This window comes from Ahaetulla prasina, chromosome 3 (assembly GCF_028640845.1).
Source record: "Ahaetulla prasina isolate Xishuangbanna chromosome 3, ASM2864084v1, whole genome shotgun sequence".
In the NCBI taxonomy this organism is placed as follows: Eukaryota; Metazoa; Chordata; class Lepidosauria; order Squamata; family Colubridae; genus Ahaetulla; species Ahaetulla prasina.
Window position 1 is genome coordinate 120,022,660 of NC_080541.1, and position 23,608 is coordinate 120,046,267.

The 23,608-nt window shown below is 37.6% G+C and overlaps 2 protein-coding genes across 12 annotated transcripts in view; one reads left to right on the forward strand and one right to left on the reverse strand.

Moving 5' to 3' along the window:
- Positions 1 to 7,832, forward strand: part of PRRC2C (proline rich coiled-coil 2C) — an 85,838-nt gene extending 78,006 nt beyond the window's left edge. For 7 of the 10 annotated variants that reach the window (XM_058175471.1, XM_058175472.1, XM_058175474.1 and 4 more), the window contains 3 exons: positions 3,142 to 3,262; positions 4,226 to 4,462; positions 6,172 to 7,832. In XM_058175471.1, coding sequence (XP_058031454.1) covers positions 3,142 to 3,262; positions 4,226 to 4,462; positions 6,172 to 6,426 — 613 coding nt within the window. In that variant the 3' untranslated portion in view covers positions 6,427 to 7,832. The remainder of the gene's footprint in view (positions 1 to 3,141; positions 3,263 to 4,225; positions 4,463 to 6,171) is intronic. The other 3 variants (XM_058175479.1, XM_058175480.1, XM_058175481.1) reach the window with 1 other exon arrangement.
- A 2,577-nt stretch (positions 7,833 to 10,409) lies between these two features.
- Positions 10,410 to 22,703, reverse strand: MYOC (myocilin). Of its 2 annotated transcripts, XM_058178279.1 has the most exons (5): positions 22,078 to 22,702; positions 19,132 to 19,260; positions 12,626 to 17,386; positions 12,412 to 12,534; positions 10,410 to 11,476 (listed from the first exon to the last, which is right to left on the reverse strand). In XM_058178279.1, the coding sequence occupies exons 1-3, from the start codon at positions 22,637 to 22,639 to the stop codon at positions 16,602 to 16,604; spliced, it is 1,476 nt and encodes a 491-aa protein (XP_058034262.1). In that variant the 5' UTR covers positions 22,640 to 22,702; the 3' UTR covers positions 10,410 to 11,476; positions 12,412 to 12,534; positions 12,626 to 16,601. The 2 variants fall into 2 exon arrangements, with proteins under 2 accessions (XP_058034262.1, XP_058034263.1); XM_058178280.1 differs by lacking the exon at positions 19,132 to 19,260 and having other exon boundaries at positions 22,078 to 22,703.
- Positions 22,704 to 23,608: the final 905 nt, after the last annotated feature.

Genomic DNA, 23,608 nt, shown 5'->3' on the forward strand with positions numbered 1-23,608 from the left:
CCATGTCCTAAGTCTACTTGTCTGCAGCAAACCATTTGCCGGCTTTCTTGTGCATCATCTTACAAATAGAATGAGACTATTGCCTTATACACTGTAAGCCGCCCTGAGTCTTCGGAGAAGGGCGGGATATAAATGTAAACAAACAAAAAAAAATCTTGAGAAGAGGCTTCCTTCTGGAACAACAGCCCTGCAGACCAATTTGATGCAGCCTGCGGTGTATGGTCTGAGCACTGACAGGCTGACCCCCGACCCCTTCAACCTCTGCAGCAATGCTGGCAGCACTCATACGTCTGTTTCCCAAAGCCAAGCACTGGATATGACGCTGAGCACGGGCACTCAACTTCTTTGCTCGACCATGGTGAGGCCTGTTCTGAGTGGAACCTGCCCTTTTAAACCGCTGTATGGTCTTGGCCACTGTTCTGCAGCTCAGTCTCAGGGTCTTGGCAATCTTCTTATATACTAGGCCAGGGGTAGTCAACCTTTTTATACCTACTGCCCACTTTTGTACCTCTGTTAGTAGTAAAATTTTCTAACCGCCCACTGGTTCCACAGTAATGGTGATTTATAAAGTGTATCGTGGTCTGCGCATGCCTCTTGCGCATCATGGATTGGGTGGGTGGGGGTGTCAGCTACCAGCCCTGCTTGTCTGTTACAGTTGGGTGGTGTGGGGAGAGATGTGCGAGCTATTCTGGGATGAGGTTCTTTTGTTTGGGGTCGCACTGTAGCGCCACTTAGTTTCACTTACGTAACGTGAACTTATGCGCGGGTGATACAAATAGTATATTTTCAGAAATGTAAATTGTCACGGGGAATTTTATGAAAACCTAATGAAAATGTTTTTAAATAATGCTATGAAAATATTTAATTAAATTTTTAAAAAGGAAAGTGCTTCAGTATCGGACAAAAACCCTACCGCCCACCATGAAAGCTGGAACGCCCACTAGTGGGCGGTAGGGACCAGGTTGACAACCACTGTCCTAGGACATCTTTATGTAGAGCAACAATTTGTTTTTTCAGATCCTCAGAGAATTCATTGCCATGAGGTGCCATGTTGATCTTCCAGTGACTAGTATGAGAGAGAGAGAGCGCAAATTTAACATACCTGTTCCTCCTTCACACCTGAGACTTTGTAACACTAACGTGTCACATGACACTAGGGAGGGAAAATGGCTACTTGGGCCCCATTTGGACATTATCATTTAGGGGTGTACTCACTTTTATTGTTAGCAGTTTAGATATTAATGGCTGTGTGTTGTGTTATTTTGAGGGGACAGCACATTTACAGTGTTATACAAGCTGTATACTCACTACTTTACATTGTAGTCAAGTGTCATTTCTTCAGTGTTTTCACATGAAAAGATATATTTAAATATTTACAAAATGTGAGGAGGTTACTCACTTCTGTGTCTTACTGTAAATATCAGGATTCAGTATGACAGTGATTTGGATATTAAATGTTGCCAATGAAAGCCTCAAGTATTTGATAGCATTTCTAACTCCTATGCATTGAACAACTTGTTTTTATTTCATTACTTTTATTTTATATAGGTAAAGTCTCCCTTGATTAGAATTTGACTGATGATAACAGAATGTTAAGGGTCAGGTTACTTTCCTGGTTATGTTGCAGAATTGGCTTGCCATTGCTTCTGGAATGTGTTGGTAGTCTCTCATCCTAGTACTAACCATGGCTTTTTTTAGTCCAGTTATCTGCTGTGTCTATATACAGATAGACCTCAACTTGCAGCAATTCATTTAGTAACCATTCAAAGTTACAACGGCAATGAAAACAATGAATTTCACTTTGGTCTGTTGTAGCATCCTCCATAGTCACGTAATCAAAATTTGGATGCTTGACAACTGCCTCATATTTATGAAGTTTATAGTGTCCTAGGATCATGCAGTCACCTTTTGCAACCTTCTAACAAAGTCAGTAGGAGAGCCATATTCAATTTACATGTTATTAACTTAATAACTGCAGTGATTCATTTTACAGTTGTCACAAGAAAGTTCATAAAATGGGGCAAAACTCACCTAACAGATATTTGTTTGGCAACAGAAATTCTGGGCTCAGTTGTGTTTGTAAAATGGTGACTATCTGTAATCATTATATTTTTGGTTGATCTCCAAATATTACATAGATGAAACAGTTACAGAGCATCTCTTATTTGACTAGATTGAAGGAAAGATATGGACAATTTTGTTAGCCCTTGTGTTATGCTAAGCTCTAATTTTTACAGGAGCCTGTGAAAATGGAAAAGCCACTCATTTTGAAAACTGAAAAAGACAAATGTCTTGCCAACATTTTTGGAATATATTGCTTTCTTAAAACACAGAAAGCAGACAAAGGAAGTGCAAGAAGTAGGAAACTGGCTTCCAAAGATCTTCTTACATCCCTATGAGAAGATTGCTCTTGTAGAATAATTCTTTCTTCTTTCAACTATTGACCATCATGCCATATTGCAAACTGCTTTTTTATATAAATTTTAATTTACAAAAACAGCTGTCTGGTAGGGCTATCAGGAAAGTTTTCATTGTATTTACTAGTCACTATTACCTGAAGAATTATATTTTAAAAGCATGCTGAAAGAGCTGGAATAGGATTAGGGTGATATATAGTGTAGAGATCACTAGATTTTATATATTAATTAGAATAAGATCCTGTGTCAAATATATGTATTGGTTGGATTAAGAATTCTTAATATTTTAACATAACAGTATTTAGGGCTAGTCATTAATGTTATAAGCAGTTGTGGTATCTTAATTGTTCAAAAACCCAATTGTGTCATTCAGAAATACAGTGAACATCAAGTACTCTGCCTCTAGTGAGCATCAGTAGACTAGCATAAAGAAACACAACTTTGATTAGTTTGAAGACATGCAAAAGTTCTGCATTTATATTCATTGGAATCCAAAAGAATTACCAAAGTTTTATTATTCTCATTATGTGGCTAAAAGTATTAAATGCAATTTTATATGAATCTCATGGTGATGCAGATTATGCTGTTAATGCACATTTCGTTGCATAATCTGAAATTATCATTTACTTAATGCATATTTTTCCTCCGGATAAGGTAAAAATATGAACATTACAAGAATTGATGTCATTTATTATGCACTAACTTAATGTATTTTGTTTTCAAGGGCTGTCTCTACAAGTCCAAACAGTCAGACCAATAAAATTAACACCATTATTTACCAGAAGCAATTCCAATCAGCAGCTGTGAGAATGACTCAACCATTTCCTCCTCAGTTTGCACCACAGGTGGGCAGTAGCTGGTTTTCTGCAGTAGGATGATGGGATATTCATTAGCTTGATTATGTTTTGAATTAAGACTTCTTGGATCCTGAAATAATTCAGATACTTTATTCAGTAAGCTTTCCATAATTACAATTAGTGTGAGTGTTTTAGTATCGGGAGGAAAGTATTCTGTTTTCAGTTAAATCTATGCTTGTGAAGTTGAGAAATTGGACAACAAATGGATGACCACAGACTTCCCCACATGGCTCTCATTATAATCCAAGGTTAATCATTTGAAGGGAGAAGGGCAAAATAGCCTGTAAGAGAAGAGCTTCATGTCTCCAGCAATTGTTTACAACATAATGTACTTAGAATGTCTCCTGTGCAGAAAGAATGGGAATTGTCAGAAGGCAAAGGTCTCTTTGCATAACCTCCACCATTTCACTCAGATTGTACAGAAACTCATAGTGATTATTTTTCCCTTAGTCACTTACATGAAATGCAGCTGTGAAGTAAATTTCTAAAATAGCTATTGTTGGCAGGAAAAAAACTCCCACACCAATCCCTCTTTAAAAGAATGCAAATGCTGTAAAGCTTCTGATAGGGAGACATGAGGTGTATACTTTTGACTTGAGACTGCCTTGGATATTGCATATGAAATTTGCAGCTGCTGGATATTGCCTAGAGACATAAATCTATGTTCTAACAGTTCCTGCATCTTGATATATTTGAGGATGCCCCTCTGTTCTCCCCTCTTGGTCCCTGATGTGCTACTACAGTTTTTAAGCACAGTATCCTTAAGATTTTCCCACATTGAATTTTCCAAACACAGCCAATCCTAACAGAAAAAGTGAATCCATTACTTGGCACTGTTAAATAACAGAGGCATGCTCCCTGCAGAAAAGCCACCATATGATCAGGTTGGCAGTTTGCTAAACAGCTAAATGTCTCTCTTTTTTGTTGTTGTTGTTTTTTTCCCCCACTTAGATCCTCTCTCAGCCTAACCTGGTCCCTCCATTGGTAAGAGCCCCACATACTAACACCTTCCCAGCACCCGTTCAGAGGCCGCCAGTGGCACTGGCTAGTCAGATGCCACCTCAGATGACCACAGGTCTTTTGAGCCACCCTCGTTTGCCACATGTGGCGAGGGGTCCTTGTGGATCATTCTCTGGAGTCAGAGGCAATCAGGCCCAGGCTGCGATGAAGGCTGAACAAGACATAAAGGTTAGTATTTTGGATGGCCATGCTGTGTTAACCACAGTACAGTCTTAACAACTTGCAAGGCAAGATACTGTTCTTTGTTTAAGATGCAGATTTCCCTCTGAAGTGGCCAAATAGAAACAACAGAACCCATCACTAAGCTTCCAGCAATAGATTTAAGTTCACCTACTTATTTGTAATGCAGTCTAAGATCTGGTCAACTGTATTCATTCTCTCTGTTTTTCTCTTTCTTCAAGTCTAAAACTCAAGCAAAACCACCCATAGCTGCATTTCACTCCATAAAACTGGTAGAAAAGCACTTGGAGACTCTTTTCAATGAAACCTTTTTCCCTTAAAATTGAGCTGTCTTGCAAAGTCCATGTGGGGATGTCATAAAAGCAGAAAGAATCTAAAACAGATGAATTTATGTGGTTGAAAGTGAGGGCATCACTTGCTTAATCTTTTCCATTATTTTCATTCATGAAAGATTGTTAATCTGAAAAAAGTGAGACCACTTGATTTATCAGCACACTGCTAAAATCTTCATGTTACCCTATTTTGTCCAAGCCCTAGTTGGTGGGTATTGAGTTTATAAATAAATCTTAAGTAACTTAATTGAATTATGTATGTGCTATTCTGTTTTCAAAACACAGCATTGGTTCCCAGGGAAAAGCATAAAATTGCATATTAAGTTAGTAAAGAGAACAAAGGAGTTGTGGTTAGAATGCAGTACTGCAGGCTACTTCTGCTGACTGCCAGTAGTTCAGCAGTTTGAATCTCACCAGGGTCAAGGTTGACTCAACCTTCCATCCTTCCAAGGTCGGTAAAATGAGGACCCAGACTGTTGGGAGCAATATGATGATTCTGTAAACCGCTTAGAAAGGGCTGTAAAGCACTGTGATGTGGTATATAAGTAAATGCTATTGCTAAATGAATATTAGATTAATGAAATTATAATAAAAACAATTATTTAGAACCAGTATCATAAATGTACTAGTTGGCTAAACAAGAAAAAGGATATACATTTTGTACCAGGCAAGTTTCCCAAGGGCCCTTTTGGGGAGGAGTTTCCGGTATAAAAAGAGGCATATTATGGCCCCATTGTGCCCCTTAACACTACACATACAAGCTGTAAGCTAATTTTCTTTGCCCCATCTATTCTGCGATCACAAAAGAGCTCTTAAGTATACTTTCTGTGCCTTTTGTATCAGATAATTCCAGACAAACAAAACTTAAAATACTTATTTCAGAGCTTGATTCATAAATAGATGTTTCTTACTGTCCTTATCTTGATGAATTTATAGTATCCAAGGAGGAAAACATTTGAAGAAAATATGAACTTGCTGTCTGTGATAAATACCTAGTCACTTTGTGCAATAAAATTGCTATAGTACTTAATACTATATATCTTGTCCGGCAATTTAAATTACTATTTGTGATAACAATACTCAAAATCATCACTAAACCGCCTAATTCTTGTATTATTACTAGTAGAATTTAGATATAAGGGAATGTAAAACAGTGCTGGTAGGAAATATCAATAGGAGTTGAAGCCCATAGAATAAAAGGCAACTATCATAAGCATATAAAGGAAATTCCCAAGAGATGATACTAGATTCCATTTTTGAAAAGTATTACTGGGATTTTAAAAAAAACCAACCTTAATGAGCAGACTAAATACCTATGGTTGTTTTGGACTGCTTTGTTTAATGTCACAATCCTTTTTTATTAAGGCAAAGCAGAGAGCAGAAGTCATTCAGTCAACGCAGAGATTTTTCTCTGAGCAGCAGCAGAGCAAGCCACCTGGAGGCAAAATACAGAAAGTGGGTGACAATGGGAATAAAGCTCCAGAGGCAATGACAGACTCCACCTCTGGAATCTGTCAAGACAAAGTGGAAGAGAAACAGAATGCTACAACAGCACCCAAGCCTATTAGAACTGGTCCAATCAAACCTCAGGCCATCAAGACAGAAGAAACAAAATCATAAAATGATGTCTCTACATACAAATATGAAGAGTGAAACGACAGCCGAACAAACCTTGAGCCTAGAGAGGGCAAGGCATACCTGTTCAAAGCTATGAGTAGCAAAAACAGAGACAGATGTGATCAGCTATGAGTGCTAAAGATCTGGAATCGTGGGACTTTTCTATGGGACATTTTGTATGCCATTGCATGAATGAATGTGATCAATCAGAATTGAAGCACCTGTCTGCTTTTTCAATGGTGCAAAACTAAATAATGCTCCTGAGGCATTTTATTAGCCAAAGGTAAAAACATTCTCCTTTTTGCTGCTGATTTATTTAGAGAAGAAGGGCAGATCGGAGAAGACCATGTTGGGATAAAACACTGGGTTTGATTTTGGGCTGCTCATGTCCAAATAAGATGTTCTTTCAAAATGGAGCAGGAGAATTTATGACCATGAATAAAGTCATAAAGAGCAGCTTAATCACCCCCTACTTCCCATTACACACCATTTCATTTTGTAAATGTTTGATGTCAGATTTCCAAGAAAGGCAGGAGGTGGCTGCTAATACCGTTTGATTATGGTGCTGAATTTAACTGAAAAAAAGATATTAATTGCTTCTCCATGTTAATATAATATCAGAAGGGCAGTTTTGGGAGGCTCCCTTTTATATTGCCAGTTACATTGAGCTAGAACTAAATAGTGCTTGAGAAGAAAGCGTTTGTCCTTGAAATACTTCTCAATTTGTGAGTACAAAGCAGCAAGCATTTGATTTTGGGCCACAAAAACCAGATATTTATATCAGCTGCATCACACTTTCTGCTCATTGTGCTGGAAAATAGAATCAAGTCAAATAATGCCTTCTTAATTGTATCCTTTAGTAGTATAGCTGTAGGAAAAGTACTGTATGATAACTTCTGTGAATGTAAAATATCTCATTCCTGCTTACAATATGTAGTTGTGACTGTGCTATAGCAGAGCTGTATAATGAAGTTATTCAGACTTTTCAAGTCAATTGGAGGGCACCACATGGCACATCATACCGAACTATTTTTCTCTGACAATTTTCCCAATCCCTTTCTGGAACAAAGAATGAATCAAAAACAGTGTAATGTGTATAATTTTGTTCAGATGATGGCAAAATCTGGAAAAGTCTGTTGCTGCTATTGATGCCTAGTGAAATGCTGTTGGTTATCTTTTTTATATAAATATTATAATTTGCATTTTTTTGGAAATTTAGCTGTGATGTCAGCTTTGGAGAAAGATATCCACTTGTACTGTGAGTTGGCATTGTACAGAAATTAACAGCCATATTGGTCTAGAAAAGTTTAAACTTTTTTTTCATTTGTACAGGGGTAACGCACTGTATTAAATATGTAAGGTCTTATTTACATGGGTTTGATTACAGAAACTAATAAAATATTCTCTACATAAAATATTGGGTCATGTTTTGAACTTAAATTTTGTCCCAAGAAGCTATGGACTTAAAATCCTTGTTTTGGGAAACCATCTGTTATCGATTCTGTTCTTACAAGCCTAATTCCAAAGAGGAGAAACTCAGAAAACTCCTTCATGTGATAAATCAGAAAATTATGCAGAATTCCAGAGGGATCTTAAAAATGGACATATGAGCATACTGTGAGAGCACTTTCATACAGAATACATCCCACTTAATCATTATCCTTGCATAAAAGAATTTCTGTATGGCATGCACCACAACCAATTTTGTGTAAGATAGCTCCATAAGGATGCAATCCTTTTTTTTTTACTTCATTTGACATAGCTGAATTGAATTATGCAATTACTTATTTTAAAAATCTATATCCTAACATTCAACCAATTCCCAGGACTCAGTATCAGTAATAAAAAATAGAATTGGGAAAAATTAAAACACAATAAATCAGCATAGTAGTAGTAAAAAAAAATCTAAAAGTACTTTGTGCAGGGCTGCCCCAGGCCAGATGCATCACATGCTACCCACACCCAGTTTAGCAAAGGGGGCGAAAGTACCAATACATCACGTGACAGCGCAATGACGACACAAGTTTGGTACCCCTGACTTAGTGAGGCAATACAGGTCAAAAAGTGTTTTATTTAGTGGTAAAATCTAATCCACTTCAGCAGCAGTTGCACAATCAGGATTCCAGTCAGTGCTTACCACCAAGGCTTTCCTTATAATGGTGGTATTTGTAAAGGGCATTTATTGAATACTTTTAAGTTCACTGGAGCCATACATACAATTTTTTTAAGGTATTCTGGTCCTTAGGGCATATGAAGAAGTGTTACTTTGGAGCTCATGATCAAGCTTCTTCTAACGCATGGAGAAAAAGTAAAAATTGCATCCAGAGCCAACACATGAGTTCACAGTTGGAGGTTGAATTTGATGCACTTAGATAGGGGTAGTATCACCTTTGAGCATGTATTTAAATTTCCTGGCACTAACAGACTTTTAATTGGTCTTTTTTCTTCCATTCTATTATGTCTGATTTTCAGAGACTGCCTGGAAAAGGCCCTGTAGTTTTCTTGGCAAGGTTTTTTAAAAGTGGTTTGCTTCCTTCTTCCTAGAGCTGAGAGAAAGTGACTGGTCCAAGATCATCCAGTTGGCATTGTGCCTAAGGCAGGACTAGAATTCACATACCTGGTTTCTAGCCTGATGCCATATCCACTACATCAATCTGGTTTAATTGATCTTTGGCCACTATCAAATATTCCTTCCTATAGTCATGAGAGCCCATGTGGAAAAGACTGTTTGGAAAAGAAAGTGGAGCATTACACTCACATGCTCTGTTGAATTAAACAATTGTACTTCTACAGTAGTATATATTTCCCTGGGGAGCTCTTGTGATAATTAGGCATTGGATGTCTGTTTCCTAGTAAGGATTGCAAAGCAAGCAAACAGCAGAATAGGTATTTACCTAGGCACAAAGACCACTTAGGAACACAATACACTACATACAATGGTGTAACTAAGTGAAATTTAGGTGTGAGAGTTTACTTCTAAAACACTGCATCTAACTTCAGTATGTAAGCAAATTAATGAATGGGCAACTTGACATATCTCAAATAGACACAATTCATTGCAACAAAAAGATTTCTAGCAAATAACAGCTGCAATTTTAGAAAACCATTGCAAAAGAAGAATTGTTTTGAAGGCCCATAGGTAATCTACATGTAAGAACCAAGAACTTGTAGATGAGCCTGCCAGAAAGATGGTCACTACCATTTCTTGTTTTCAGCTGAGGAATTGTGAGGAGCAGTATAGATATATCATGAGAGCTGTTCGAATTTCATTTATCAAGCAGGGAGTGCTATTAAATTGCATAGAATGACAAAGAAACATTAAGGCCCTTCTGAGCACTAACATTCTTTTAGTCAAAAGGCAAATTTTAATCAGAAAGCCTTTCAAAGTATTCATGTATGATGCTTATATGATAAAAAAAAGCTGAAACTAAAAAGAACAAAGCAGAATACTGCACCTCAGTTTGCTGAAAGTTAAACAAGGGTCAATTAGTTGTAAAGACTTGGACAAATTTATTTGCAATTATTCAAGAGTACAGATAGACATTATTTAGCAATTGCCCCTTCAGTGTCCAAAGTTACAATGCAATTTTTCAAAGATGAAAAAGTAACTTTGTGACCAATCCTTGTATTCACAATCTTCAGATGTCTGCAAAGCAAAACAGCAGATCATAAACACAGTCCTGGCTACACTTAGTGACCATTCATTTAATAACCAAGTTATGGGCCCCAGTTGTGGTTGTCAAATTAGGACTACCTACCCAAGAGCTATGGTGGCGCAGTGGTTAGAACGCAGTATTGCAGGCTACTTCTGCTGACGGCCGACTGCCAGCAGTTTGGCAGTTCAAATATCACCAGGCTCAAGATTGACCCATCCTTCCATCCTTCTAAGGTGGGTAAAATGAGGACCCAAATTGTTGGGGGCAATATGATGACTCTGTAAACTGCTTTCAGGGCTGTAAAGTTTAAGTGCTTTTGCTCCTGCTACCTAGAGTATAGAATTACAGGATCCAGGAATAAAGCTGATAAATACCATAAGGGACAACTTTTGCACCCACCCTACACACCAACCTTAATTCAAGAAGCAGCATCATATGCCATAGCACTTCTCATGTTGTTCAAATCCATCTCCGCCATGATGCTTAAGGATCAGCCAGTCCAAAGCAGCCGGATGAAAAAAGCCAAGCTTCCATAGCGAGGGGCAAAGCAAGTGATTGGATGAATTTGCAGACTTTAGCTCAAGCAAAAATTTCAGTATTCTTGGCATATGGTCTATTAGCCAGAGAAGGCCAGATAACTCTCTGCCAGGGAAGGTGTGGGAGTTCGATCGATTTGGGCTAGTTGTTCTACGTAAGGTGGCAAACCCCGTTCCCTGGGATACAGAGCAACAAGCAAGGGTGGTATGTTATTAGAGAATCGGTGACCAATTTCATTTTGCAAGTGGTAACTGGAGGAAATGGGTGATGAATAGATAGCATAATGTTTTGGTACAGAAGGAACACAATGTCTACTTTGCCCTGTAGAGTCTAAATCCTTTGCGTTGAGGGAGTAAACAATGCAGTTCTCAGGCATCGCTTGCTGTTCAGATAGATCAATTGCCTCTTGCACAGGAACTTTGGAAAGCACAGCCCAGCTACCTAGCAAAGGCTGTATCCTATTTGCTTCTATTTGAGCTGAGAGCCACAAAGGGTGAGAATGGACACATGATTCAAGACTGACAGTGTTTTGGTTTTCTTGGCAGCAGACTGGAGACCTTTTGTTAATGAGATGTGGGCATAAGTTCTCATTAATGGTGGAAAAGGACTGGTTCTCTAGGAGACATCGCATGCAGCTCTGATTGCAAGGGCAAGGCAGCCTTTGGTGAGATCTTACAGAGTGGACCACGTACTTGCAGGGCAATTCTCTACTAAGGCCATGAGGAGATAAATTTTGGATCCCATGGGACAAATGGGAAGAGGTATCTGAAAAGGGTGGTGTTAAAGGTGGTGTGCAGTGACATCTCACATCCATTCTTCTGAGCTTCTGAGTAGTAAATCATCTGGCATTGATGCGTGACCTGTGCGGCAGTGGGAGAAAATGGGAGTCATTCAGAAGGACCTTGGGTTTAGCTACTTTACTAAAGCAAAGACTGTTTGTCCAGTGCTATAAATTCTATCCAGGTTGGCATACCCAAACTTTTTAGTGTTTATTAGTAACATGTGTTCTGCATTCTATACATTCATTTTCAATTTTACAGACTGAATGAAGGGAAAGATTTGGTCAAGCTAACTGCACTTTTGAACCAATGATGTCTAGTTGAAGATCCCATCTGCTACTATAGCACACTACTTCTTGTAAATATGCCAATGCATCAACTGCATTAAATGTAAAATTGTACCTGGATTTGCCCTCCAGATAGATAGCAGAAGTATATTTTATTTGTATTGTGGATATGTACCACCTGTACAATTTAGAAAATGACTGCTTAGTGCCTTGAAATATATATATTTGAAAAAGGAACAGAGAAATAAAAACATAGTATAACAATTAGAATAATAGGGAGCAAATGCAGCTATTGTCAGGGCAACGGCTTATTATAGCTGGTAGGAGAACAAGCAGAGAAAATTTGAGTTGCCTCAATGATAGTCCACATTGATCAAAGATACTCCCATGTCAATAAATGAGCAAAGAACAATCATTCAAAACCTAATCTTGGATAAACATGTAAATCTGATCTGATGTTATGGAGTTTATTAGAGAAGATGAGAAAAATATCTATCTTCTATCTTTACCAACCCATGTTCTTTGTACAACAGTGGGTAGTGGTCCAATATGATTCAAGAACTCCAACTAGGGGTTCTTTTTCACAGATTTCTAGTTTGAAATGTTTGCTTATAAAAATGAATGTTTGAGACAGAGAAGAAATATGGAAATTCTGGGATGTGGCAGGAAAATTCTTCTGATTTCTGATTTTGGAAGATGAATTGTTGCAACTTGCCTGGAGTTACTTACCATTTCATTGCTCCCCAGCACAGAGAAATCTGTTCCAATGGATATTTGACTCCACTCATTCTAGCAGATCATACAAGTGAGTGGCATTAAATAACCTAGAATGTGGAGGCCTTTTCTATATTTCTGTAATCAAGAAAATGCCATTATCAGGTGGAATATAGTTTTATAGAAATTAAGAGCTCTGTGAGGATTAAGGACTGAATAAAATAATTACCTTGCTGATTCTTGGGGGGTTTATGTCACCTTGGAGATAATTTTGTCAAAGCCCAGACTGACCTTTGGAATGGAAAAGTGTCCCCAGTGGTTGAAACAACATTAGAGCCCCCTCGACTTCTGATTACAACCCTAAGAAGCTGTTGATTTTGACAATGGTAGTGATGAGATTATTATGTTGATGGCTAGATCAAGGATGACAGAAAGCTTGGAGAAAGTCCAACTGGATACAAGCCCCAACAGGATCTGAGCATATTTGAAGGCTTGGCAACAAATAACTTATTATTCTGAGTTATCCAGTAGATTTTTTTCTGTCATAAACCTGTTACATTTTGATCTGCAAGGAGAAAAAAAACCCAATTCTCATTAACCAATAATTAATTTAATCATGTAAATGTACCTTGATTTGGATGTCATGGTGGGAGCAGATTAAACTGGTATAGTAATGTTGGCTTTGTCCTATCATAAATCAGAGATGTTTTTAGTTAATGTAGACTAATCCTGAATCAGAAAGGATTTCTTACCATGGAAACAGTTCTGGGAGAATTTCATCATAATTTGTTTTTTTAAAAACATTATATAATGCAGTACTTTATTTTGGAAGTAAATGCAGTAATTTGGATGAAACTATGTCTCTTAATTGATGTCATCTGTTTAGAATTATGAAACAGTGGGTGATATTAGCAATCGAAGAAGAAATATAAGAGAGAGAGTTTATGCATGAAAAAAAGATAAAAATACTGAACCAGGTGAAAAAGTAGGAACAGCAGTATCTGAAGGAATGGTGCCAACCCCTTGAGGTAGGGCTGGAAACCTAGTGCACCAGCTTGACTGGAATTATACTTTATTGAGATAGATTATCTCAAGAAATATGTTGCTGGCTGAGAAGAGATATAAATTATGACAGAATGCTGGGTCATATGGTATGCTAAGCCATAATGTGATTTGTTTGATTCAGTCTTAGTATGCCATCTCAGTCCAGTCAAGTGTGGTCTATTTAATAAATCGGATCTAAATTGTGGCTTAATACATAGGTGGACCTACTCAAAGTAAAATAGTTCAGTGACTTGAAGATTCTAGTTTGGATACTGACTTGAGCCAATACAGATAGTCCTTGACTTACAACCACAATTGGGCCCAAAATCTCTGTTGCTAAGTGAGACAATTGTTAAGTGAGTATTGCCTCATTCTATGACCTTCCTTGCCAAAGTTGTTAAGTGAATCACTGCAGTTGTTAAGTTAGTAATGGCTTCCCCAATGACCTTGTCAGAAGGTTGCAAAAGGGGACCCTGGGATACTGGGAGAGTCATAAATACAATCCAGTTGCAAAGCGTCTGAATTTTGATCACATGACCATGGGGACGCTGCAATGGTCCTAACTGTGAAAACTGGACTGAAGTCTCTTTTTTCAATGCCATTGTAACTTTGAACAGTCACTAAATGAACTGTTGTAAGCCAAGGACTACTTGCAGTATTTTTCTTTAAAGGCTAATTATATAGAGTCCTCAAATTCCCTCCCCTATCCCATCCAATTTTTTCCCAAAAATATTGCGAGTTAAGAAACGAATGGAGATTCTTTAATATTACATCTAGTGTTGCTGTATTTTTGATGGGTGGGTGGGGATACCTGGATGATCTATTCTAGATTGGTTAAAGGTCCTGACAAGGTCTAGAACACTTCTATCTCTGAACCTGATATTCCTTTGGAGCTCAGCTTTCTTTCTCTTAGACCTTTCCCACCTGGAGCATCTCGGACTCCAGATTGCCTCCATGTCATTTTTAACCATTCCGTTCCCCCACCCTGTTGAAAATTAAACAGGTTGAAGAACAATAAATAGGAAATATAGATTTTCACTAAAATACTTGGGCACTTGACAGGATCATTATAGGCACTGCCCTTCCTTAGTTGGAAGATCAGATGCAACTGCAGGAAGTTCTTAGACTTATTTACACATTTTCATCTGGAGGTATATTTTGGCAATTCCATAATTGTATGCCCTGTTTCCAAATCTCTGATTATAGGAAGCAAGATACTGGACCAAATTTCTAGTGCTATCAGATTCTTAGGGTACATCTTGTATACATGTGAAAGGGAAAAATATATACATGAGGAACCTGAAAATGTAGATCAAAAAGCACATGTGGAACACAAATGAGAAAAACTAAGCTAGTATTTAGAAAACTCTGTTACCCTTTAAGCAAATTATTTAAAAATCAATATTAATTTGAACGTAGTTCTCAGTAAAGTTCTTACTATGGTTTAAATTGTCCACAGGGATAATGAAGGAGCATATTAAAAGAAAAAGAAATTGACTGCATAGTACCAAACCTCCAGCTAAGGTGGATGACCTTTCTGATCACTTATTTGCATTCCAGATTGCTGCTTGGATTACTCTTCTTGATGGCTTTATTCTTATGTACATCAGAGAAGCTTTTTCTGATACAGGCAAGAATGGGAGGTGACAGCTTGATCTCTGTTGTCACATAGGCTAGTTGTTAAAACCTCACTCATCCTGCAGAGAAGCAGCATCTAGCCTGCTGCCATATTAATGAAATTTGTGTGAATTTGTCATCAGTGGCTTATTCTGATTGGCTTGTGAGCAGCCTTTGATGATGTCACACTCATGTACCAAATCCCCACAATTTTTATAGAGCAGTTGAACTGCTCTTTATGAAGCGGTTGCTCTTCTCAAGCCAAACCAGTTTTGCTGGAAAGATCAACAATGAAAGAACATGGAAGAATACACCCTACAGATTATTTCTGGATTGAGGCAACAGGCCAAAAAACTGGTGAATCCTCTAGAATAAAAATTAACTTGATGTCATCTACATTTAACCTTGTCCCAAATCATACAATTAAGGATTTTCACAGTCTGTTATATCTCTTACAGTCTGTTACAGTTGCCAAAAAAGCTAATGCAATCTAAGGCTGCATTAAGAGAGGGATAGAATCAAAATCACATGACGAGTTAGCACTACTTTATAATGCCTTAGTAAGACCACACTTGGAACATTGCATCCAAGTGTGGTCACCACAATATAAAAAAGATATTGGGACTCTGAAAATAGTGCAGAGAAGAACAACAAAGATGATTAGAGGGTTAGAGGCTAAAATATATAAGGAACAGTGTCAGGAATTGGGTATGTTTAGTCTAATGAAAAGAGGAATTAGAGGAAACATAAAAGCAGTGTTCCAATATTTGAGGGGTTGCCACAAAGAAGAGGGGCGTCAACCTATTTTCCAAAGCACCAGAAGACAGGATAAGAAGAAAAGGATGGAAAATTATCAAGGAGAGAAACAACCTAGAATTGAGGAGAAATTTCCTCACAGTGAGAACAATTAATCAGTGGAACAATTTGCCTCCCAGAGGTGTCAATGCTCCATTGCTGGAGGTTTTCAAATAAAGATTGGGCATTAATTTGCCCAGGATGGTATAAGGACTCCTGCCTTGGGCAGAGAGTTGGAATAGAAAATCTCCAAGAACCCTTCCAGCCCTATGATTCTGTGTTTCTATACTCCTCTGTAATTTGAGTCACCGTCTATACGGTAAATGTAATGAAATGTAACAAACTTGATTCAGTCCTGCCTAGCAACCAAAATATTCCACTTATTGAGTGGAAATTAAAAAGAAATTGTGAAAAAAAGAGACTCCATATCATTTTGAGAGGTGTATGACTTTGTGTTACAGTTGGCTGCAGCATGCATAGGCTAATGTTTTAAAGAAGATTAAACACAACAGAGTGGGAAATTATCCATGAAGTATAAATCATTGACTATTTTATTGTATACACTCATTAAAAGGATTAAGAGTCAATCCCACATTGCATAGCTTTTTCTTTCTATTAGGGTAGCTCAGGAGAAATTCTGGGTGATTCATGTCAGTTGATAATTAGTGGGAGAAAAGTTTGCTATCAAACTTTAATTTCTACCTCTATTTCCATTATCTATTTTCCCATTATCAATCTCTCCAAGGTAATCACATCTTGGAAAGTTTGATGTTATAAGCCACCATGTTGAAGTTATCCCAAGCCATTATTTTCTTCTCTGTAGGGTTGTAGTCTATCATGCTGCTGTATCTGTAACGGTTCTCAAAGCTGATCTTCAGCGGTGCACTGCTTCCTGTACTTGTGCGGTAGATGAAATTCACAGTGGCCTCAGGAGATGAGTAGCTACTAATGGTATACAAGGAGCCACAGATCATGAAGGAGTTAGCCACAGACTGCTTGTGAATATTGGTCTTCCATGTCTGTGAAATCTCCAAAGTTTGTGGGTCCAGTTTAGAAAGCACAATAGCTCCCTTGGCATTTTCAGTGCTATAAATTACCCACAGTCCAATCTCATCAACTGCTAGATCAATATCTGTATATCCACCCCAGGAGTAAGGGAATTGTCCATGATAGCCAGCATCAGGCAACTCCTTCTGAATTGCAATGACTTCATTCTTCAGGTCATATTTTACCAGTATTCTAGACTTGTGCCTCTGGAAATAGAGGAAGCCTTGATAAACAACAGCCCCAGTGCTCTCCATGGATCTGGGCAACACATGAACTTTGGAAGGGTAGCCTTTCACAAACTCATTCAGATCATCATATTCAAAGACATGACGGACGTCCGCACTGACCGTGTCAACTCTCCAAATTGTCTCATTGGTATATGGAGACACAGGTTGTGGGTCCTTCATCCACACACCATACTTTCCTGTAATGGTGTCAGCCTTGTGTAAGGTCATTGGTGCACCAACCCAAACTAGTGTTCCACAACCTAATTCAGGAAATAAGCAAGGAAGTTAATCTCTCACACTAAGGAATTTGTAGCTATAAACTATTATTTTAAAAATATATGATCTCCAGACAGAATCCAAAAAAGGGGATGCCTCTAATTTGGCAGACCAGCCTATATGAACATGTGTAGCTAGGTTAACCAGACTCTTGCTCTATCTAGGCCAGGGGTGTCAAATTAACATCATCATGGCAGAGTCACATGATGTATCAGGACTTTCCCCCCTTCGCTAAACCAGGCGTGGGCATGGCCAGTATGTGACACATCTGGCCCGTGGGCCAGGAGTTTGACAGCTATGGTCTAGACTAACATGTTTAATTCCAATTAGTACCAGTTTTCTGAAGTTATTTTTTTTCTGGCTCTGCTATTCAAGAAAATATAAAGAATGGAGAAAAGGCTTCTTCTGTTTTATTCATTAATGCTTTTAATTTATATTCCACCTTTTGGTAATCAAGACAGCTAATAATATTGTTTGTTTCTGAAGTTCCTTACGTTATTTTGGAGTGGTTTTTTAATGAAAGTTATCTCTCAAATAATGTCTTTACTTTTTAAAATTCTGAATACCATTTGCAGCATTGGCAGTTTTGGGGTATGTAACAGTATTTGTCTATTCCTAAATTCAGAATATACTTCCTACTTTAGCTCAAATGATTTCACATATATCAAAAAAGGTTAGCTATTGTTAGACAAAAGCAGAGTTATAACCCTTCTGATTTTTTTTCTAAAAAGAAAATGAGAAATGGATATAGGGTTAATATTTTCCACATTTTTCTAACATTTGAAATCAATGCAGGAGAAATGAAATTCAGGAGAAATGTTCCCTTAATTATGGAACTTTTGTGTAGAACTTCAGATAGGGAACACGTGAAATGTAGGCTTGGTTCCATAGGAAGGAAAGGGAATGAAAGAGGAAAGAAAGAGCTTGCTTGAGAGCCAGGGAGCAATTGAACCAAACATAGTCTGGTTTTTATAAAAGAGAACCAAAAACACATGGGGGGAGGAGTGCCTGATAGTTAGCCAAGAATGCATTTTCTCAAAATAAGCACTTCAGAGTTCAACTGGCCTTATTTTCTAGTTCAAAGACATAGGAATACATTGTTAAAGCATCGGATAGTGTATGCATTGACTGTCCTGTTTGAAAAATTATTGTATTTTATGCAGCTAGTTTTATCAAATGCTATTTCACATAAACCAGGGCAATGCTCCTAAAATAATACCATCAATACCAGAGCTGCATTCCCATTCATCTAACCATGAATTTAGCCTTCCTGCAGGCTATTTGGGTGAACATATGAAGTTTGAAACCAATTTGTGGACCCCAACCTCTTGAGTTCAAGCAAATGGCTGAAATGGACTTTAGTCTTCCCTTCATTGAGTCTCTGAGCCACACTCTTTGTCAAAATTATTTCAAAGATTTTTTTCCTCCCGAATTGGTCAGAATGCTATGAGATTGAGTCTTATGCAAAATATTAGGAAGTAGAACCTATTTTAATATCTTTACTTTTATGACTAGATGACACTTCTGAAAAAATAAATTGGCAGGCAAAAAAAAACATTTCCCTTTCTGTCTTTAGACTAAAATGAAGATATTTCTAAACTCTAAACTAGAACCTGGGCAAAATAAGTACCAAATAGGAAAAAATAGTTAGTGAGCTTGGAGGAAGGGAATGGCAGACTCAGGGCTAAATAGAGCTGAAAAAAATCAGGAACACAAAAAAATTTAATACCTGGTTCTTCAGCATCTATGCTAGGAGGTGAAGGTGAAATGCCTTCTTTGATGAGATGAGATGAAGAAACCTCAGCAAGCTCTAATTTGAGCTCCTGATAGCCCAAATTTTCAGTATCCCACTTAGACACTTCAGAGAAAATGGAAGGAAGACAACCACGTTACAGTATGCCTAAGTGTTGACAATTTATACACATGAAAGAGCAGTTTGTGACTTTATCTGAAAATTTCACTGTAAGTGAAGATCCCCTTAGTGTGTAGAAAGCATTTCAGACATATTATCCATTGAATTCTTTTGTAAAGAAGGTACATTGCAAGTAGAGGAGGATCTTATACTAAGAAGATGGTATAACTAAAAGCCTTCAATTGATACTATAAGATCTAACCTGGAACTTTATAATAGCAGGTTATAAATTAGATATGTATGCACAGAATTGCCTCATCAAGAGCTATGAATCTGGTGTGACTTCTCATATTCAGGAGAAATGAGACACAAATGTTAGTTTTGCCATTCCACATGTAGTTAGATCCTGTTGGCAAAAATACTTCTCGATGGTAAATAGAGTTTGTGAACTGCAATACAAAAGTAACATATTTGCTCTTCTTTAAGGCTTTTCATTGCTTTTGGTCCATCTAAGAAGGCTCTGCATATGATTGAGGATCCCAGAAAGTAATATCTTGCTCATATGGACAGCTACCATAGTTGGAGGAATACCCCTCCCTCTCAATTCCATGTGGTCAGCTGCCCAGAACCACCCATGTGCTTCTGCTTCATCAATAAATGGACCCTCTTTCTAATCAGCCCCCAGCCTCCATTTTGTCTCTAGTGACTTTCTCCCGGCTTGGACCTGGACCTGGATATTTCTTCCACAACTCCTTAGCACAAATCAGCATCAGGCTAGCTAAAAAAATCCCCTCTGGGTCGTATCACTGATTGGCAGACTTTCTTGTAAGAACTGAGCAAGTATACCTCACAACCATGCAGGACAGATGCTAAGAAAAAACAGTCCCCGTCTGCCAAAGAATCCCCACATTTCTTCTTTTCTTCTGACAAAATCATTTCACATGGACAATAGTTTTAACATTCTTATCTCCTGTTCTCTGCTCAAAAGACAATAAGCCAGATCCCCTCACACCCAAACCAGCAGCCTTTTCCAAATTGGCCCACTAGTAAATAGCATCTTCTTTCTCTTCTTGCTTTTGTGTTAAAGTCCAACATTTGCAATCATAAAGTTTGTAGCCATGGTTTTCCAACTTTCCTTCCTTTAGTTGTTTCCAATTCCACTTTTCCTTGTTTCTTCTCAAATGTCAGACAATTCTTGGCTTAATATACTGTTTTCTATAGCTCACTGCTTTCCAGAAGGAGTCAAACTTTTGCTGGAATGCTTTAGATTCACGTTTGTGTCATTCAAACCTCGAGTAATCAGAAGGCGTGAACTGTACTCTTACTTTATTTGGTCAAGTGTAGTTAGACACACAAGGAATTTGTCTCCAGTACAGAAGCACTCAGCACTCTTGCAAAAACAAAATATAATACTAAAGTGTCAAGCCAGATATAAAAATATGTTTATGAAACTTGATATCTTTAAGATGTAAGATATCTGTCTTTGTAGTATTGTTAACTTTTTAGAGGGGAATCATCTTAATTTATCTTTTTGGGAAATATTTGTCACAGTCTGAATTTATGAAATTTTACAGAATCCAAGCAGTGGTCCTTTCTCCCTTCCTCTGATTTTTCCAGGACAATTCTATTAGGGAGAGAAAGGTAGAATAGCTGCCAAATCAGAAGTGCTGTTTGTATGAAGCATCACCATATGCAGTGGTTTTAAAGTGGGTAAGATGACTTCTGATCATCAGCTGGAAGCAAATGATGGAATGAGGGCTTTTCCACAAATGCCCTGGTTGCAAGCTTTCTAATTAGTCACTACTGGAAAAAGGGAAGTAGATTAAATTAATTCAGGTTATTCAATTAAAATATCTTTTAATAGTTGCCTACAACTAAAACTGTTAAATAGCCTGAGGTATCAAAAGAAAAATAAAAGCATCAGATGAAGCTTTCTACTCCAAATTTTTCACTAATAGACACCAGATCCCAGTTCTAGTATTTCATCACTCTTTTTTTCCAACATCTGGCTTTTTAAAATCCAGTGAGTCTGGACTGAGTAAATTCCCAAAAGGAGAAGCTGGAAATCTTTAGCCTTTTTCAGATTGCTTTATAAATTCAGCCAGAGATTACATAAATGCCAAAGAAAATGGCTTGCCATTTGTTAACAAGAACAAATGCCTTGCTCTTGTTAGCATCATAATCAATGTGACAAGCTTTTTTTTTTTACTGTTTCAAGACAACCTTTGCAGCTGTAGAAGTAGCAACTAATGTATTTTTTTCTTTTTTCACTTGCTTTTGAATCAGTTTTTCACAATGCTTCTCCAGCTAATTACATACTTTCCTGAGTTTACCACATTCTGATCTGCTGTTACTCTCACTCTTTAAGCTTTTTCCATAAGTGCAGGTAAATCAAAGCCAGATCCTGTGACTGGGCAGGTAGAATAAGGAAACAATCAACAGATTCTTAAAACTTATTACCTTATTGTATATCAGTCAGAGTACAACAAAAGAGAAATTAGAGATCCAATATTTACTTATGTTTATGAGAATTTTTTTCTTCTTCTCCATCACTTTTTGTTAAAAAAAAAATTATTTTTAAATAACTAAATGGTGCAGACCCTGACACTCAGAGACTCAAAAATCCTCTTCTTTATTGATAAAAATAATGTATTTTGTTTTCATGGCTAAATTTTCATAAGTGTCCCTAACTTATTTTCATAACATTTTCTTCACTTGTTTGCTCTCTTTCTTTAAAAATGATTAATTTAAAATAAAAAATGTATAATTGTACATTATAGATTTTAAGAGCACATTTCCTAGCTGGAGAGCCTCTAGATTTACCTTCCTGAGAGCCTTGGTGGAACTCACTGCTGGCTTTTCTGGTCTGAGGACAATCGCTTACTCTCAGCTGAGCCACCTCCTCAATGCTTTTCTCTAACCTTCTCTCCAGCTCATTCTTTTCTTCTTCCAGCCGTTTCTTCTCTTCTTCCAAAGCTGACTTGTCTTGAAGGAGATCGTTTATGGTAGATTCCAGGCTGCTGATGTGGATGTCCCTCTGGGCTTGTTCCCTCTTCAGACTCTGTACCTCCCTTTGAAGCAAGCCAACTGTAGATAAAGAAGTCATCCTAACTTGACTTCCATGTAGCTGATTCACCTGGTTCTCCAGAAGGCCAAGCCGAGTTCTAGTTGACTCTAGTTCCAGCTGCTGAGCTTTGCTCTCCCGTTGGAGATCTTGAATGGTTATTAATACCTCACTTAAGCCAGCACAGCTGTCTTCATTTTTGCTGAGTACAGAGAAGGAATAAATGCATCTCCCATCCTGGTTATTGTTTTTTTGAAAATGGACATTACTCCCCAATGTTCCCCATGCCATCCAGATTGAAATCAACCATGTCACCAGCATCCCTGTGATTTCACACCAGCCTCTCTTAAAGCGAAGCAAGTTGTTTGAGAAACAGAACAAGGATAAATTAATTCAATGCTTGCAGACCACAGTTTTGTAGTGTTGGGAGTTAAGGGAGGTGCAATAGAGGTTGGCTAGAAGCAGCAGCAGCAACAGAAGCAGCAGCACTTACAGAACATTTTACAAATTTTAAAATCTCTTAAAGGAATAGCATTTTTTCTTAGAAAATATTACAAGACAAACTGCCAATTTTTGGCTCATGGAGGCAGATCTGAAAGCTCTATACATCTATAAAGTAAACAGTTTACATGTTTGTGGATGCATATATGAGAAAAGAAATGGCTGAGAACTATTCTTTGGGATTCTGCAGTGTTATTCTACAGTATTTAACAGCCATTTTAAAAATTCTGTTTTGTAAGATGCAACATCACACATACATACATTTTGGGTATTTTATAAATACATTTTATTATGAAAATAGATGCATGCATCAAAAAATAGATGGAGTCTATTATTTTCTATGGCTAGAAAAATGATGACACTATAATTCATTCTTTCTCTTGCAGTCTTCTATGCTTCCAAAGCTTTCGTTTGGAAGATCTGCTTTAGCAAGATTAATCAGACTTGGCAAAAGTGACCTCTCCACCAGCTTTTTCCAACAGGATTCTACCAGTAGCATATTCAGAATGGCCACTCCGAATTCTCTCGTCATTTTATTTAGGGTGAGGTCACACAGCAAATGTGTGACCTCACATAAAGTAGTCAACTTCATTTTAGCTTAGCCTGGTATGTGAACTCAGTCTCTGCAGCTTGTAACTCTGTATTTTATGAATCTAGAAAATGAGATCAACTGAATAAAACAATTTAGGGTTGAGGGGAAGATGGCCAAATCTATAATATCCAAATGTTTTCTAGATTATTCTGGGAAGACCAATACAGTAGTGTTTTGATAATTTTCTCTTATCCTAG

Excerpts from the sequence above, each read along its gene's own strand:
- MYOC (XM_058178279.1), bottom strand. The coding sequence starts at position 22,639 with ATGCTGGTGACATGGTTGATTTCAATCTGGATGGCATGGGGAACATTG. Across the intron at positions 19,261-22,077 it reads CCACCAAGGCTCTCAGGAAG|TGTCTAAGTGGGATACTGAA; the intron begins GTAAATCTAGAG and ends TTTTCTCTGAAG. Across the intron at positions 17,387-19,131 it reads CATAGATGCTGAAGAACCAG|GTTGTGGAACACTAGTTTGG; the intron begins GTATTAAATTTT and ends TTCCTGAATTAG.